The 19,218-nt window shown below is 38.0% G+C and overlaps 1 protein-coding gene across 1 annotated transcript in view; it reads left to right on the forward strand.

Annotated features, from left to right (window-relative positions):
- UBR3 (ubiquitin protein ligase E3 component n-recognin 3) overlaps positions 1–19,218 on the forward strand; it is a 1,090,259-nt gene that overhangs the window by 905,475 nt on the left and 165,566 nt on the right. The window contains 1 exon segment of the mRNA XM_053698420.1: positions 16,036–16,136. Within this exon segment, the coding sequence (XP_053554395.1) occupies positions 16,036–16,136 (101 nt within the window).

Genomic DNA, 19,218 nt, shown 5'->3' on the forward strand with positions numbered 1-19,218 from the left:
TTAATCAAGAAATTGTTGTTCCTTCCTTGTGTCCTAATCCTCCTTCTTAGAAGGAGCATTTGTTGCACAACCTGGATGTGGTTTGTGCGTTGAAGTATTATTTGCAGGCGACTAAAGATTTTTGTCAGTTTTTTTCTTTGTTGTGTTTTTGGGAAAACGCAAGGGTCAGGTAGCTTTGTCTACTTCTCTTTCTTTCTTTTACAAGATATGATGAGTCCACGGATTTAATCCTTACTTGGGGGATATCGCCTCCTGGTCAGCAGGAGGTGGCAAAGAGCACCACAGCAGAGCTGTATATATAGCTCCTCCCTTCCCTCCCACTCCAGTCATTATCTTTGCCTGTGTTAGTGATAGGAAGAGGTAAAATGAGGTGTTAGTTTAGATTCTTCAATAAAGAGTTTATTATTTTTAAAGTAGTGCCAAAGTGTGCTACTTTGTTCTGGGGGTGTAGCCTAGACCAGATCAGTCTCTTCAGTAAAAAGAGAAACATTTGTGGCTTTAGAGCAATGGGAACTTGTGGGACATAATTCTCACTGTGCCTCCGATATACTGATGCTGCCCTTGCATTGAAAACCTGAGACATTCTAACTCAGGACTTTCGTTTATTTCCAGGCCCATAGGAGGGAGAAGACCTCTTACGCCTGAAAACTGCCTTACTGCCAGGAGGAAGATGAGGTAAGTGCTAACTTTATTCTGGGGTAAGAAGACACAGGATAAGTTTGGGCACTTTATTTTTCCATAGGACCTCACGGTAATGATGGTAAGGTCTCCTAGCATACTAGGGGTTAATATGGCAGTATGGATTGTGACACTCTCTCGGCGGTTCTCATGACTAATAGTAACCGTCCGGGAGATCTGATATGGGCAACGAAGTGCTCTGTGAGAGATTCAGAATTCACATTCATAAGATGTCCTGTCATGTGAACTCGATGTAAAGGCTTCACTGTCAAGCAGGACTATGCAGACTTCCTTCCAAGACTGTTCTGTTGGTTATTTATCCCAGTGGCTCAACTGATTAAAATGGCGACCGGGAGATGACTAGAGGCGCATCTTGGTGTGTGTGCTGTACTGCGTGCTTCATGGTTAGAGTGCACTCAGCTAAATATGTGTTTAAACTAAGAACTCACAGTGTGTGTGGTGAAAAGGTTTAAAGTGAGAATCTGCGCAGTTTGTTTCTCCCGGTGGCTCAATTTACAAAATAAAGATGGCGACTGGGAGATGTTTTCTGTTACGCCCACGGAGCTTCTGTGTGTGTGAAACGACTGCACAATTTGTTATTTCTCCTGGTCAATGTGACAAGATAAAGATGGCGACCGGGAGATGTTTTCTGTTACGCCCACGGGGCTTATATGTGTGTGTCACGACTCTACACAGTTTATTATTTCTCCCGGTGGCTCTATTTGACAAGATAAAGATGGTGACCGGGAGATGTTTTCTGACTCGCTTTCTTATGTGTGTGTTGCAATAAAGAATCTGTGCAGTTTATTTCCAAGTCTACACATTTTATTGTTCCTCCCGGTGACTCCATTAGCATAATACTGATGGCAGCAAGGAGACGTTTTCTGACACGCCCACGGGGCATGTGTGTACTGCAATGTTGTATATGAACTTTATGAACTTCATGTATGCGGCACGTTTACAGTAAAGGGAACAATTTAATAGTTACCTAATCTGAGGGACTGCACAGTTTATTTTTTCCGGTGACTCAATTTAACTAATGTACTGAGGGCGACCGAGAGCTGTTTTTTGATGCGCTCATGGGACTTATGTGTATGCTACAATACAGAATATGAACTCTGTGTGACTGTGCTTCACGTTTTCAATAAAATATGGTTCAGAGGTTAATTAATCTACGAATCTGTGCAGTTTATTTCTCACGGTGTTTTATTTTAACAAGTAATGGGGTCCGGGAGTTGCCTTCTGGTATGCCTGTTATTTTGGTGAAATAATCTCTGTTCTTTGTTCAATTCATCCTTAGGATGGAACAGTAGCACATAAAAGATAAAGTTACTTTACAATTCAAAGAGACAGTAACTTATTTCCTATGTCAATTTTTATTATAACTACTCCTTCTAAACGATGAGTGTCTAGGAGTCCGTTGACAATACATGCCACAATTTTCTCATTTAGTGTTCCGAAAGATTTGTGCTGGTCCACATGCTGTGCTCTGTGGTTCCTTGCGATTCTCATATAGAATTGTTGCTTTAATGGACTTAGCAATGTCTATTAACAGCGGGGTTGACATGCTAATCGGTTTGTTTCTGACTCAGAAATAAAAATGTTTAAAGTGACAGTAACGTTTTTTGGGGGGGGGTTTTCTGAACCGTCTCCCTTTGAGGCGTTTGCCATTTAGGAGTATGTTGACGATGGTCACTTTATGCCACAAACCTATAGTGTTCTCAAAATGTTAGGGCACACATGCAGGGCCCCGCACTTCCTCTCATTTTCTTTACACGTGGAAACTATCCTTTCTAGAGGAATTGTTTTCAACTATCGCACTATTCTGGTGTAATATATCCTAGTCCGTCCAGGGCGTTTTAGGGAGTGGAAATAGAACACTTCCCGATACTTACCATACCAGACTTAGCTGAGGAGGCTGGGTAAGCCATTACAAGAATAGAAAAGGGATGTACACCAGGGTTTTCAATGGCATCCTCCTGTGTACTTTAATACCGTCTTTAGTGCGGCAAAACTACAGGATAGGATAAAGGCTTTCAAAGTCCTTTATTTCAAATCTTGCCTTTTGGTTTTCAAAATGGGAGCGTGGTTTTCAGATTTCTCTGTCCCAGCTCTCTGAGCCATATGGGTAGAGCCTTGATTTTCAGTCTGGATTTTTTAACGATCCATTTCATGAAGGCTTTGTTGGAACCTGGCTTGATGGAGATGGTCTCTTTTGCAGTTTAATGTAAAATGAAAAGAAAAAAAAAAAAGAAGCTTAAGGATTCCATTAGCCTGCTGTTGAATCACGGGCAGCATGAAGACCATGTCCCCGATCCGGGGCAGATTTTCAGTTTTCATCAGACTTGGACTTGTTCAACATCCCTGGACAATGAAATAGTTTTTCACGGATTCCAAGTGGAATCTCTGCTAACAGAAGAGGTGTTTTTACCTCGGGTTAGAAACTTCTCTTACATGGGAGTGATTTGTACTGTTCTGATTCAGGAACAGGTACAGGAATTTTATTCTATTGGTAGTTCCCAAAAATTAGGGAGCCTTCAGACCTATCTTAGGCTTCAGGAGTCTAAACAAGTTTCTTAGAGTTCCATTTTGCTGTATCAAATTTTTTTTTTTTACCATCCATTCATTGATCTAGAAGGGTCAGTTTATGACAAAAGTGGATCTATAGGATGCATATTTTTATGTTCCTATCCATAGAGATCATCACATGTTTCTGAGTTTTTTCTTTTGGCCTTCTGGGCAAACCCTTTCAGAACACTGGGCATTGCGGTGGTGCCTTATTTGGATGATATTCTAATCCAGGCGTCATGTTGTCAGCTAACAAGGTCCCATACCAACATTGTACTTCCCTTCCTATGAACTGACGAGGGGAAGGTAAATCTGAGAAAGTTATTTAATTCTGTAGACGGGTACCCTTCTTGGCAACTCTAGTCGCCTCTGTATCCATGAGAAGTTTTATGGCTAAGGTCAGAATGTCAAAGATTCCGAATACATGTCGAGCCCTTCACTTCACACCTCAGCCGTCAGTGACTCAGTGCTTGGAGGTAATCGGATTGCTGGTGGGGCAATGGACATCATACCGTTTGTTCGGTTTTACCTCAGGCCTCTGCAGCTAAACTTGCTCAGGTGGGGGAATGGAAATTATACAGATTTGTCACCTCGAATAACCATAGAACAGGAAACGAGGGACTCTCATCAATGGTAGTTGTCTCTGGATCATCTATTCCAGGGGTCATGCTTTCGCAGACTTTTCTGGGTGTTTGTGACAACGGATGCCAGCATTTTGGGATGGGGTGCTGTCTGGGTTGCTTTCAAGGGCTCTACATTAGTAAAATGGTTAGAGCAACTGCTTTAGACTTTGACATTTCAGGTTTGCTCCCCGTTACAGGGAAATACATTCACAGTGTCTTTCCTTCCCATCGTCATCCTAGATCTGAGGGCGATCTTCAATGCCCTTCAGACCTGGCCTCAGTTGGCTTTGGTCCAGTTCATCAGGCCCATTTTTGACATCTGTCTGTGATCCACATCCCAGGTGTGGACGACTGGGAGACGGTTTTTCTAAGAAGATAGACCTTTCATCCGGGAGAGTGGGAGTTCCTTCCGGATATATTCTTCAATCTGATTCTCAAATGGGGTCGGCCGGAGTTGGATCTCAAGGCTTTTTGTCAGAATGCCAAGTTCCCGAGATGCGGGTCCAGGTTCACGGACCTCCAGGCCGAACTGATAAATGCCTAGGCAGTTCCTTGGTCCTTCAGCCTAGCATATCTATTCCCCCCTGTGTACTCTTTTCTTCCGGGTTATTGCTTAAATCAAACGGGGGAAGGCTCAGTTGATCCTCATCACTCCTGCGGGATCTCACAGGATTTGGTATGCCGCTCTGGTGGACATGTTTTCTCTGCCACCTTGGAAACTTCCATTGAGGAAGGACCTTCTCATTTAGGGTTCCTTCCATCTCCCGAATCTAGTTTCTCTGCAGCTGACTGCTTGGAGATTGGACGCTTCATTTTTCATACCAAGGTTTTTCTGATTCGGTCTTAGATACTTTAATTCAAGCACGTCTGCCTGTTACTAGGTAAGTTTACCATAAGATATGGCGTAAATATCTTTCTTGGTTTGAATCCAAGGGCTACTCATGGAGTAGGGTTAGGATTCGCAGGATTTGGTCTTTTCTCCAAGAAGGTTTGGAGAAAGGGGTATCAGCAAGTTTCTTTAAGGGATAGATCTCTGCTTTATCTGTTTTGTTATATAAGCGTTTGGCAGATGTTCCAGTTGTGCAATCTTTTTGTCAGGCTCTGACTAGAATCAGACCTGTGCTTAGATTTCTCGCTCCTCCTTGGAGTTTGATTTTAGTTATTCAGGTTCTTCAAGGGGCTACGTTTGAACCTATGCATTCCTTAAGATATTAAATTATGATCTCGGAAAGTTTTATTTCTGGTTGCTATTCTTCTGTTCGAAGAGTATCTGAGACTTCGGTTTTTCAATATAATTACCCTTACCTTATTTTTCATTCAGATAAGGTGGTGTTACGTTCTAAACCTGGGTTTTCTTCCTAAGGTTGTTTCAAGAATGTTGATTAAGAGATTGTCGTTCTGTTACACAATTTTGATGTAATTCATGCTTTAAAGTTCTTCTTACAAGCGACTAAGGATTTTCAACATTCGTATTCCTTGTTTGTTGTTTTTTCAAGGAAACATAGGGGTCAGAAAGCTACGGCTACCTCTATTTCTTTGTGGCTGAGGAGTATCATCCGTTTGGCATATGAGACTGCTGGACAGCAGCCTCCTGAAAGAATTACGACTCATTCCACTAGGGCCGTTGTTTCCTCTTGGGCATTCATAAATTATGCTTCTGTTGACCAGATTTGCAAAGCTGCAACTTGTTTTTTTCTTCACACTTTTTCTAAATTTTACAAATTGGATACTTTTGCCTCAGCTGAGGCTGTTTTTGGGAAAGGTTCTTCAAGCAGTGTTGCCTTCCGTTTAAGTTACCTGTCTTGTCCCTCCCATTTCATCCGTGTAATATAGCTTTGGTATTGTATCCCACAACTAAGGATGAAATCCTTGGACTCATCGTATCTTGTAAAAGAAAAAGGAAATTTATTCTTACCTGATAAATTTGTTTCTTTTACGATACGATGAGTCCACGGCCCACTCTGTTTTTATTATATGACAGGTCTCTCATTTTGTTAAACTTCAGTCACCTCTGCACCTTGGCTTTTCCTTTCTCTTCCTAACTTCGGTCAAATGACTGGAGTGGGAGGGAAGGGAGGAGCTATATATACAGCTCTGCTGTGGTGCTCTTTGCCTCCTCCTGCTGACCAGAAGGCGATATCCCACAAGTAAGGATGAAATCCGTGGACTCATCGTATCGTAAAAGAAACACATTTATCAGGTAAGAATAAATTTCCTTTTTTTGGCTGAGGAGTGTTATTCGTTTGGCATATGAGTCTGCAGGACAGCAGCCTCCTGAGAAAATCACGGCTCATTCCACAAGGGCTGTTCCTCATCTTGGGCCTTCAAAAATGAAGCTTCTGTGGAACAGATTTGCAAGGTTGCTACTTGGTCTTCTTTACACTTTTTTTTCTAAAGGTTGCAAATTTGATACTTTTGCTTCAGCTGAGGCAGTTTTTGGGAGAAAAGTCCTTCAAGCAGAGGTGCCTTCTGTTTAAGGTAACTGTCTTATCCCTCCCTTATCATCCGTGTCCTCCAGCTTGGGTATTGATTCCCAATAGTAATTATGATGATCCGTGGTCTCACCGCGTCATTAGAAAGAAAATTAAATTTATGCTTACCTGATAAATTTGTTTCTTTTTTGACACGGTGAGTCCACGGCCCACCCTGTATTTTCAGACAGTTTATTTTTTCATAAACCTCAGGCACCCTATGCACCTTAAATTACTTCCTTTCTCCTTTCCCTTTGGTTGAATGACTGGGGGTTGTGGGTAAGTGGAGTGGTATTCAACAGCTTTGCTGTGGTGCTCTTTGCCGCCTCTTGCTGGCCAGGAGTGATATTCCCATTAGTAATTATGATGATCCGTGGACTCACCGTGTCAAGAAATAAACAAATTTATCAGATGAGCATAAATTTCATTTTTTTCTGACAAATTAATTTTTTCTACTATTTTTTGTCCCCTTGCATCTTGTAATAGACATCGGCCAATCTTAGACTAGTATACGTATATCCTGTGAACTTGTGCACATGCTCAGTAGGATCTTGTTCCCCAGAAAGTGTGAATATTAATAAACTGTGCAAAATTTGATAATGGAAGTAAAAGGTAAAGTGTCCTAAAACTGCATGCTCCTTCTGAATCATAAAAGTTTATGTTAACTTGTCCCTTTACCCCTAAATAAAAAGTCACATTTGAGCATGCAAGATATTATGATTTTTTCCCTCTCATTTCGAACTGTTGCCAGCATCATAATAGACTTACTTTTTGAGATAAATATATACTTCTTCCCTTCATGCGTTACTGAGATCAGTCTCTCTCAGTACATTATTTTCATTATTTCAAGTCACTCCTTAGCTTTTCATAATCCCTGATCTGTAAATAACCTATTTGCTTTTTTTTTTTTTTTTTCCCCATAAAGGTGGAAAGAGTCCATGATCCATTACTCCTGGTAATTACCTTCGCTATTACCATAGCCTAGGAGGAGGTAAAGATTCCCAAACCTCAAGAGATCTATATAATCTCTCCAACCTCTGTTAGTCTTATCTTGGCCTCCCCTGGAAGAAGGTGAATTGTGATGTGCAGATGACTTCTTTGTTAAGAGCGGTTCTCAGACTGAGTTTAGGCCCATTTGCCCTCAGAGTGCAGTGTTTGTCAAGAGGGAAGTTTAAGGAGTTTGGAGTGTGCCTTATTTTTTCTTTCTTATGAAATTTGAAGTCACTATTCTACCAATTGGGTCAGTTAACTCCTATAGCGTGTCCAATGCTGATATGTTTTCAGTATAGTTTTTTTCCTGCTATCAAGCATAGTAGTAGAGTGTTTTAGGTAAGTGACTTTTATTGCTTATTTTAACAATGTAAACACTTGTTTAAAACATACAATTTGCATTTTATATATACTAATTATATATATCCTTGGTTCAGATTCGTGCGCACCCCATATATAAGGGGCTCTCTTATGGGTTAAAACTCCTGGGTATTATTTATCAGGATTTTTTGTAAACACATCAAAACTAAAATTTTTAGTACCTTTTGTGTTTCTTGGCTGTATGTGTGCTCACATCGGTGTGTGGGTATGCACGGTTGCGTGTATGTGTGCACTTGTTTTGGCGATTTTTGTTGTTACTTTTCAATTTAAATTGTATTTATTTTTTTGCGCGTCTAGCTACAGTTGTGATCTCAGGAGGGGGTGTATTATTCTGATTCCCTATGAGCTCATTTGTTATTTGGGGTTATTTCTCTGTGTTTTTCACTATAGAATTTTCTGAATTTGTCACTAATCTTCCTTTGGAAGCTGAAATTGCTGAACACCTTGACTCCTATATTAAAGGGACAGTCAAGTCCAGAAAAAACTTAAATGATTCAAATAGGGCATGTAATTTTAAACAACTTTCCAATTTACTTTTATCACCAATTCTTAGTTAAAAGCTAAACCAAGGAGGTTCATATGCTAATTTCTTAGACCTTGAAGGCCGCCTCTAATCTAAATTTATTTTGACAGTTTTTCACCACTAGAGGGATTAAGGTTGTGTTTCATATAGATAACATTGATCTCATGTACATGAATTTACCGTAGAGTGAGCATTGATTGGCTAAAATGCAAATCTGTCAAAAGAACTGAAATAAGGGGGAAGTCTGCTGAGGCTTAGATGCAAGGTAATTACAGAGGTAAAACGTGTATTATTATAACTGTGTTGGTTATGCAAAACTGGGGAATGGGTAATTTAAGGGATTATCTATCTTTTAAAACATCAAATAATTCTGGTGTTGACTGTCCCTTTAAGTGTGTTTGTGGCAAACAGGCTGAGGTATCCCCTCCTTTATACTTATGTGATACATGTCTTAATTTCTTAATGTTTTGATGCATTCAGATCAATCTAATGCTGTACTTGCATCCAAAGGTGTTATTGCTCTTTCTGTTTGTTCATTATAGGAAGGTCCATCTCAAATCGCTCCTTGCATAAAAAAGTTTATTAAAGGAAAAGTCTAGTCCAAATTAAACTTTCATGATTTAGATAGAGCATGCAATTTTAAGCAACTTTATAATTTACTCCTATTATTTAATTGTCTTTGTTCTCTTGGTATCTTTATTTGAATGTAAGCTTGGGAGCCGGCCCATTTTTAGTTCAGTACCTGGGTAGCGCTTGCTGATTGGTGTCTAAATTTAGTCACCAATTAGCAGATTAAAGAAGATTAAAGTTGATTTCGTCCCTCAGAATTTTCAGTCCCTTCAGATTCCTACTGTTGCTCTTTGTATGGAGGTTCTAAGTCCTATAATTGCAGCTTTGTATGCTATTCAGTTTGCTTGTTTTCATATGAGACTACTCTAGCTTTGTATGCTACGCCAGTGGTGCAGGGATCATACTTTGTTGTCTCAGAAGATTTATCTAGATTTAAGAACAAGATGATCTCTCTTTGTGGCTGAATCATAAGCCTATTCTGCAGGGGGGTTTATTTACGCTTTCTATTTGGTCTGTGATCACTACAGATGCAAGTCTGTCTGTGGATGGGAAGCTGTTTGGGGGCCTCTGACAGTGCAAGGAGTTTGGGCTCCTTGGGAGTCAAAGTTGCCTAAAAAATTCTTAGAACTTTGTGCAATTTTCACAGCTTTTCAAGCTTGGCCTGTACTGAGAGGTGATTCTTTTTTACAGTTAAAATTAGATATTGTCACAGCCGTGGCTTATGTCAATCATCAAGGGGGGCTCGCAGTCCTTTAGCCATGAGGGAAGTTTTTTTAATTCTCTCTTGGGCCAGTTATTATTTAATTTCTGCCTCTTCAGCCACCCTGGCCTCTTCCTCTAAGGGTGGATCTTCTTTGCAAAGGTTGTTTTTTTCATCAGTAAATCTCTTTTGGCTCATATTAAGCTTGTGATCAAGTCATTTTCTCCTCCATTGTATCTTAAAGGGACACTGAACCCAAATTTTTTTATTTTGTGATTCAGATAGAGCATGACATTTTAAGCAACTTTCTAATTTACTCCTATTATCACATTTTCTTTATTCTCTTGGTATCTTTATTTGAAATGCAAGAATGTAAGTTTAGATGCCGGCCCATTTTTGGTGAGCAACCTGGGTTGTCCTTGCTGATTGGTGGATAAATTCATCCACCAATCAAAAAGTGCTGTCCAGAGTTCTGAACCAAGAAAAAAGCTTAGATGTCTTCTTTTTCAAATAAAGATAACAAGAGAATGAAGAAAAATTGATAATAGGAGTAAATTAGAAAGTTGCTTAAAATTGCATGCTCTATCTAAATCACAAAAGAAAAAAATTGGGTTCAGTGTCCCTTTAACCTGGTGGTAAGGGTTTTGCAGGCTCCTCCTTTTGAATCTTAGCATAAGGTTCATATTAAACTGCTATTTTGGAAGGTTTTATTCCTTTTGTCTCTCTTCTGGTACAAGAGTTTCATAGTTGTCTGTTATTTCTTGTGAGCGTTCTTATCTTGTTTTTCATCAGTTGTACATACTACTTTTGACCTTTTGCCTTAAGTTGTTTCTTCAGATAACTAAAGCAGAGAAATTGTTGTCCCTTCTTTTTTTTGTCATGATCCTAACTGTAGTTTCATCTTGCATTGTGAAGAGCATGAGCACTTCTTTTTTTATCAGTGTACCGAAGGGCCAGTAGCTCATTGTGGCATAAAGCTGACGTTGTGCCACTACATTTCTTTCTATATGTCGGCTTCTGGGGAAAACCTGTACGATTTTAAAATTTGAACAGCTCTGTGCTGATATTAAAGTTATCCAGCCATAAAGGGTACCCTTTGTTTAGCAACGGTAGTAGGAGATCCTATACAATTTTCCCATTTGTGTCAATTGAATAATGGCAGCCATGTGGATCTAAGTTAATATCTTTACCCTGATAAATGCAATATCCAAAGGTATACCCTGTACTGCATTCGAACAGTTTATAAAATTTGACACCATAGCAGAAACACTTGGATGGGATATATTGCTTGAATAGCAATCTCCCCTTAAATTTCATAAGGGACTCATCAATACAAATGTCCTGGCCAGGGGTGTAAATTTCTAAAATATTTTGGGACAGATGGTTTATTAAGGGGCTTTGTTTTATATAACCTGTCACGCAAGGGGTAATTTCTGGGGGGCACAGGACATTATCATTAAAATGAAGAAACTGCAGCAACTGTTAATATATATCCCTCTTCATAATCCCTGGAAAAAGAGGGGTAGCCAGGATGGGATTCTGGTTCCAGGAGGAATGTATGCTGGGTTTCTTCACAATGCCCATTACCAAATTCAGGGCCCACAATTTTTAAATCTCAGTTATGTCAATGGGATGCAACACTCATGGGCTCTATATCTGATGCCGCAACAATTGCGCTATCAGATGAAGCAGAGACGGTTTCACTCCAAGTTGCAGTGGCAGATTGATGATACTCCTGAGCACGGATTGAATCCTGAGGGACTGTCTGAGGTGCCAGGCATATCCCCCAACCATATCAAGCACTCGGGAGGCAAAGGATGGAGAGCAAAACACGGAAACCGTTAGGACGGCATAGAATGCCCTAACAGCAGGAAGGGGTTATCCTTATATTTGGGCAAGATTATGGAACAGATCATTATTATTTTACCCCTCAATCATTTCAAGAGCTCATTGGCGTTTTAGCACATAGACTTTGTTTTTAATTTATATTTGTTGCCCCCTCAGAAACACTCGTGGGTGAGTTTGTTTTAGCGCATTTTCCACTTACTTATGGGCCTCTGTTTAGAACTATAATTGGTGCCATTTTTTTAGTGAAGGTTTCTTAGGCAGGGTAATGTAATTACTCTCTTTTACAGCTCTTTCTTTTGGGGATATTTTTTATAATTTTATTATGGTAACTTCTGAATCTGTCCTACTTTGGAAGCTAAAGATCTGAAGACTTTTACTACCAATGTTAAATGTGTTGTTATAAGCAAGCTGAGGTAGCTCTCCCAGCATATTTATCTTTTACTTGTTTTTATGTTCTGATGTATTCGGACCAAGTTAATACTGTTCTTGCTTTCAAAAGTACTTTGTTATAGGGATTTATTTTTTTATACTTAACTACTTTTTGTAGTTTTGTGCTTAAATTGAGTTTTTCGGTTTATGTCCCTACATTTATCTTTCCCTTAGAGAATTCTCTCTTTGGGGATATATAATTTTATATCACATTACTCCTATAATGGAGTCTTCTGATACTGCCCCTAATTTATTCTTGGGAAGCTATTGTTTAAGATGTTTATTGTATGCAGCCTTCCATATCCTTATCCTCATGAGCTTTATTTATTTTGGGATTTTACGTTTTATGCATTTTTCTAGTTGTCTAGTTTTATGCTATAATGGAGCTTTCTGATTCTGTTCTGAACCTGTTTTAGAAGCTGGGTTATTTGAACACTTTCCTTCCAATGTTTATTGTTTATTGCTAAATTGAGGTATCTGCTTTAGCATATTTTAATGTTTAATTATGTTAATACGTTCAAACCTAATTTTGCTTCTGTGAGTATTACTTCTTCCTTTGTTTGTTCCTTATAGTAAAATTCAACAAGACTTTGCTCTTGAAATAAAAGAAATCTTCACATTTTTTTAAAAAAAATATGCAGGCAGCTCTTCAGCCTTCATGTGAACATAAAAGGTTGTTTAAGAATTTACCTTTTACTTATGTTATTTCTGATGTTTCTTTAGAAGTTAGTTTCCTCTGATGTTCAGATTTTTTTTCTTCTGATTTTTAATATAATTTGTCCTTTTTTTTTTTTTTTAAGGCATTTTTTTTCCCTTAGGGGTTTAGATTTCTAAGACTGTGGAGGTTGTGCTCTCTATTTGTTTATAATATAGCTGTGGTTTAATACCCTGAGGTTTTATTCCCTGTCACTGTTTCTGTTTTGTCGAAGGTTTCCAGGGAATGGTCTAGGTCACGTAATTATTTTTATCCTTTTGCAAGGTCTTAATTTCACTTTGACTTAGTGTTTTACGTTTGTATTTAAGGTTGGAGTCCTTATATAGAAGGACTTTTCTGGAAGCAGATTGTTTTTTTTATTTTGATCAGCTAGCCTTGTTGCTAATGTTTCTCCTGTTTTAGTTTAGTTTAGTATCGTCTTTCTGAGCAGTTTTTTGTTGATGCCGCTTGTAGCATTATTTTGACATTTTGGTATTTCTTATTGTGCTAATCCTTTTATTTGTGTGGCTGTTTCTTTCATTATTTATATTATTGTCAGAAAAATGTCCTTGGCAGACTTTTTTTAAGAATTTTATGGTTGGTCTGCTATTTTGGAGTTTTTAATCTGAACTTGTATCCCCTTCCTTTCTGGGAAATCTAAGCTTCTAATCATTTTTAGTTCCTTTGGGACCTATAAACTTTTTTTCTTTAATAAACTAGTTTTATCTGGCTATATCTAGAAGCCAATTTATGTTTGGATTGGGCCTTACTGGCCAGGACATGCTCCCTTATTTCTAATTTTGCTTGTGGTTATTCCAGTTCCATTGTTTGAATACAGGATATTTATTTCTATGTTCCTTCCAACTAGGAACATTATCAATTTCTGAGATCTACGTTTTTGAACAAGCATTTAGAGTTTATTGCTTTATCATTTGGTCATGCTTCAGTTTCTAGATTTTTTTCTAGATTACGGGTGCCCTTTTGTCTAAAACAGAACATGGTGTTGCAGTGTTTCTTTGTCTGGTTCTTATCTTTATTTAACAGATTCTGTCTTAAGCAGTTTGTTGTTGTTTCTTCAACTGCATGGTTGGAAGATCTTTTTTCCAAGGTGTTCCTTAATTCTTCAGACCAATGTTACTTTCTGGGATGTCATATGGATTCAATATCCATTCAATATCTATGAGAATTTCTCTGTCTGATTAGAGAAGGCTAAAGTTAGTTTTAGCTTGCTTAATTCTTCAGTCTCCATTTTTCCCTCAATTGTTTTTTGTATTTGGGGGTATTTGGATTTTTGATTGTAGCTTCTAATGCATCTCTGTGTTTGTACATTTTCCATAAGATCTTTTTTCGCTTTGTTTGCTTTGCCTGTGATTCAGAGATCTTCCTCAGGAATTTTGGTCTGGTTTTCAGAACAGGTTTGTACCTGTCTTGATGGCTGAATCATTGGCTCATTTTGCAGAGGTTTTCTTTTGCTTGTTCTTCTTGCACTATGTTTTTTTTTTAGATGGTGGGCGGTCTGGCATTGTCTGAGAGTACAAGGGGTTCGGATTCCCCAGGAGGCATGGGGTTGCCAGTAAATATTCTTGAACTGTGTACTTTTTTTCAGGGCTCTTCAGAGTTGGCCTCTGTTTGCTATTTCCTATTTCTATCAGACATTGATTTTGTGATGGCTTATATAAATAATTAGGGGGAAACTTGCAGTTCGCAAGCCAGTTGTTGTCTTTGTTTTCTTAGTTGGCAGTTTCTTCGTTCAGGTGTATGGTCTCTCTACCAGGATGCTGTTTTCAATCAGATTATAGTTTTTGAGGTCTCCCAGAGATACATCTGTTAGCCTCTCGTCTAAACTTACTAGGTTCCATGCAAGGTCAGGGAATTGTCAGGCAGAGTTTGTGGATGCTAAGGGTTGGATATGATAAGGGCTCATCTTTTCATTGTCTATTGAAAGGACGGTTTTCTGCTCATTTCAGTTTTTTTTATTAGGAAGATTTCTAATAATCATTGGTTTTTGCCACATATTCAGCTTCTTATACCAATCTCTCAATCTTGAGGTCTGGTTTTGATGTTGATGTTTTGCAGGCTCCACCATTTAAACCTATGCATAGGGTAGTTTTTAAGCTTTCTTTTTTGTAAGTTTTTGTTCCCTTTGGCCATCTCTTCTGTTAGAAGAGTTATCTTTTCTTTTTTAGATTAAGGTAGTTTTATGGAGTTTGTTGTTTTTTCTTTGTGTTCTATTATATATTATTTTGAGAGGTTTCCTCTCATTTTGGTTATTGTCAGAACCTTGTAGGTCTATGTTTCGGCTACTGAAATTTTTAGACAAACTTTGGTTTGTTCACTTTCTTGATTTTATTTAGGGTCGGTGAGCAAGTGCTTTCTCTTGTTTTTTGCTTGGAGCATATGTTTTTATTGACATACTTGGAGGTGGGATAGCCTCCACCTCCGCCTCCTGTGGCAGCTTTTGGCAAAAAGTTTATTAGCATTATTTTTCCTGTTGGTTGTTTTATGTGTTCTTTTTAAAAGATAATCTCTTCTTCTTTTGGAGGGTTGTGGATATAGTTTCCTTAAGGAAAAAATGTTGTTGTTTTTTTTATCTCACCCTACTTTTTTCAATACTCATGGACTCTCCACAGCTTCGGTTTTGTTTCCCAGGAGTAATGGATCAGGGACTCTTACCACCTGTATGAAAGAAAACATAATGTATGATTACTTGACAGATTCATTTCTTACATGGTGGTAAGAGTCTATGAGATCTGGATTTAAATTCAAAGGAAAACTTTAATGCGTCGTTTTACGTATTCATGTGACTTTAAATCCAGATAGTGTGATTATCCTTGCAATCTATACATTATATTTTGCACCTTGCTCCTATTAGCTTTTAGTGAGTGAGTGCTTTTTTTAATATATATATATATATATATATATATATATACTATATATATATATATATATATATATATATATATATATATATATATATATGTGTGTGTGTGTATAACACAGGAATTGACCGCACACTCAAACTGGACAGGGTACACTGTAAATTCCACAGCCTTGAATACTGACACACACATATACATACATACACAATACACATAGAAAGTCTGGCTCTCTCTTTCAAGCACACAGTTAAATTTAAATAAAAATGGAAGAGTTAGTTACAGAATTTGGTCAAATAGTTTAAGCACAGGACCACGTCAAGGTCTCTTCCTCCCTGGGCCCCCAACCTACAGCCACACACAATGCATGCTTTCAAACAAACTAAGATCCAAACAAGGTTGACACATGCCTTTGTGATTTCCCTAGACACATGCAAAACATGGAAATGGACTGCACTCTCAAAATGGACTAGGTACGCATCTATTGTTACTGTAAAACTCATGGCCATAGATACTCACAGGCAGCTGCAAAACTCCTAACATTAGGCAGTGTAAAATAAAGCCACCACATGCAAAGCAGTTGTCTGTGTAGCTTTCAGATATTAGACTTTTTCAATTATTAATGTATAAGGAAAAGTTTCGAATATACAAATTTTAACTTGGTTCATATTGTTGTTTACATAGGGCAAGTAATGAAGAGCGGCCAGAGGTCCCACTTCTTTTCCGTGATGTTACGTCCCTTTTACTCATTCAGGTGTTAACAATGCCCCAGCCGCTGCACAAAGGTATGTAAATATTGTCCCTGAAGCATTGTGTTTTTGAACTATAAAAAAACCTAAACACAGCAAATCCCAGCGTGTTAGATGTGCCTACAGAAATAATGATTGTACCTTATCAGTATAAAGTGACATTGGACTGGAAATTCAGTTGTGGTTTGACTGGCTTATCTGTGTCCCCTGTCGTTGTCCTTTATCAGTCATTCAATACAGTGAAAGACACAAGGTCTTAGAGGAAAAAAGAAAATAAACTAGCACAGCAGAGAGATTATGTCCTTTGCATGACTTTCATAATATTTTAAGTATAGCTCAATGACTAGTGGACCACGCTAGCAATTTATTTTTGAACCGTAAAAACAAGACTGCTCATTTCTCTGAAGATTTCAAAACAGGATTTTGACTATGGTATAAATAGTATTAACTCTTTAAAATATTAAAGTCCACTAGAAACAAATACTACTTATGTAAAATTACGTGTATTCAAAATTTGGAGTGATTAAAGCATTTACATTTATCAATGTCTTTAAAGATAATGTTAAAAATAATATATGGTTGTTAGAGGAATACTTTGAATTATTGTGTTTTCATAAAAATATGTTGATTATTGTAATGCATAAGTTTTTGCAAAGAAGTTTTTCATTGGTATAATTCTAAAAGCTCATCCTTTGGTTAGAATCTGTATTTCTTTCATACAGGTGGTAAGAGTCCACAATCCATTACTCCTGGGAATTACTCTTCCTTACCACTAGAAGGAGGCAAAGATTCCCAACCCCCAGTAGCTCTATAAAACCCCTGAATGAATGAATGAATGAATGAATGAAGATGTGCATTTTTATTCTTCACTGAGAGGGGTACTCAGTCTATATTGAGGCCCGGTTTCCCCTCAAAGGTACAGGAGGATCTATATAGGGTATAGTTTGTGGCTCCTTTTTCACCTCATGGGAAATCTGTCACAGACCCTCCATAATTGGTCTTTTGCCTCCTTCCAAGGATTCTACAATATAATCCTATTCCATAACCTCTGCTGACATGTTTCAGTACTGGTTTACCTGTGTACTGGTTGTTTGCTGGTGGATGAGTGTCTATATATTTTTAACATTTAGACACACTATGGCGTTATTATGGGCATTTATTTCATATATATATATATATATATATATATATATATATATATATATATAGGTATATATGGCCCTGGGACAGAATCAATTTATTATTCCCCTTGCTGTTTTGCACACGTCCAGTTATTGGCACGCTTAGTCTGATTTTTTGTCCATCGGAATAGCGCACGTACAAAACGCACACTTCTATTTAGTCTACTTTTACGCACCTTTGGCGGAATTACGCATGTTGTGTTAGCACACATTTTTAAATAGATTCTGTCTATATTAGTCTTTATCTAACAGAGCAAATAAGGTTAAATTGGTGTCAGCGTGTCCTTCAGTCTCTCTCTCTTTCCTTTTGCTCTTTGTATGGCTGTTCTGAGGCTCATGATTACAGCTTCAGATACAATTCCGTTTGCTCGTTTTCACAGGAGGCCTCTCCATATTTGTATGCTTTGTCAGTGTACAGGGATAATACTCACCTATGTGAAGTTGGCACCCCATGTTTGTAAAAACTGAATAAAAATATACCATTCATTTGTGCTGCAAAAACTAACATTTGTGCTGGTTTGGTTTTGATATTGCGCATTATTTTTTTATGTAACTCCGGCCACTTTGCACCCCATGTTATTAAATTTTAAAAACAAATATACCATTTGTTTGTGCTGTGTTTTTGCTGATTTGTGCTGCAAAAACGAACATTTGTACCGGTTTAGTTTCTGAGATATTGCGCATTATATTTGCTGAAACTCCGCCCACTTTGCACCCCATGTTATTACATTTTAAAAACAAATATGCCATTTGTTTGTGCTGCGTTTGTGCTGATTTGTTCTGCAAAAACGAACAATAAAGTGTATTAACCTCTTAACCGCCATACTCCCACATTGCAATCTACCCAATACAGTTATTAACCACTAAAATGCAAACCCCCACATGGCAATCTACCTAATAAAGGGATTAAACCCTAATCCGCCATTCACCCACAACGTAAATAAAATAATTAAATTATTAACCCCTAAACCGCCAACCCCCCACAATGCCAACTTCCTAATTACACTATTAACCCCTAAACCGCCAACCTCCCCCACTGCCAACTACCTAATTACACTATTAACCCCTAAACGGCCAAACCCCCCCCCCCCACAACGCAAAGTATCAATCTAATCACTAAGCCCTCTAATCTAGCACCTCCCAACTTAACCCCAAATAAACTACCATTACCGAAAATAAAGACTATCTCCCTAAAAAAAAATAATTGGCAAAATAAAAATATCCGAACTTCCTATTAAAATAAAAAACTAACATTACAATAAAAATAAAAAAAGAAACCTAAGATTACATAAAAAAAATAATCTAATATTACCAAAAATAAAAAAATCTAAGATTACAAAAGACAATAAACCAAATTATCCAAAATAAAAAAAATTAAGCCTAATCTAATACCCCTATAAAAACAAAAAAGCCACCCCAAAATAAAAACACCCTCTAACACTAAACTGCCAATAGCCCTTAAAAAGACCTTTTGTTGGGCATTTCCCGAAAGTGATCAAGTCTCTTACTTTTAAAAATTGCAATTACCCCCTAAAAGTAAAAACCCCCGCCCACCCAACCCCCCCAAATAAAAAAACCTAAGCTACCCATTGCCCCTAAAGGGGCATTTGTATGGGCATTGCCCTTAAAAGGGCAATCAGCTTTTTTGCTGACCATTAAAATAAAAAAGCCCTAATCTAAAAAATAAAAACCAACCCAAAAAAAAACTATTTCTAACCCCAAAATAGGTACTCACAATTCCTGAAGTCCGGCAGTGAAGGTCTTTTTCCAGATGGCTCCATCTTCATCCAGCGCTGGGACATCTTTCTTCATCCAGAGTGAAGGCGGCGCGTCTCGGGGCAAGAACTATGACTGCAGAGACATCCAGCATGGAGGATCCTCTTCATGCGATCGTCCTATTGGCTGATTTGAAAATGTCAGCCTATAGGAATGAAAGG

This window comes from Bombina bombina, chromosome 1 (genome assembly GCF_027579735.1).
Source record: "Bombina bombina isolate aBomBom1 chromosome 1, aBomBom1.pri, whole genome shotgun sequence".
NCBI lineage: Eukaryota > Metazoa > Chordata > Amphibia > Anura > Bombinatoridae > Bombina > Bombina bombina.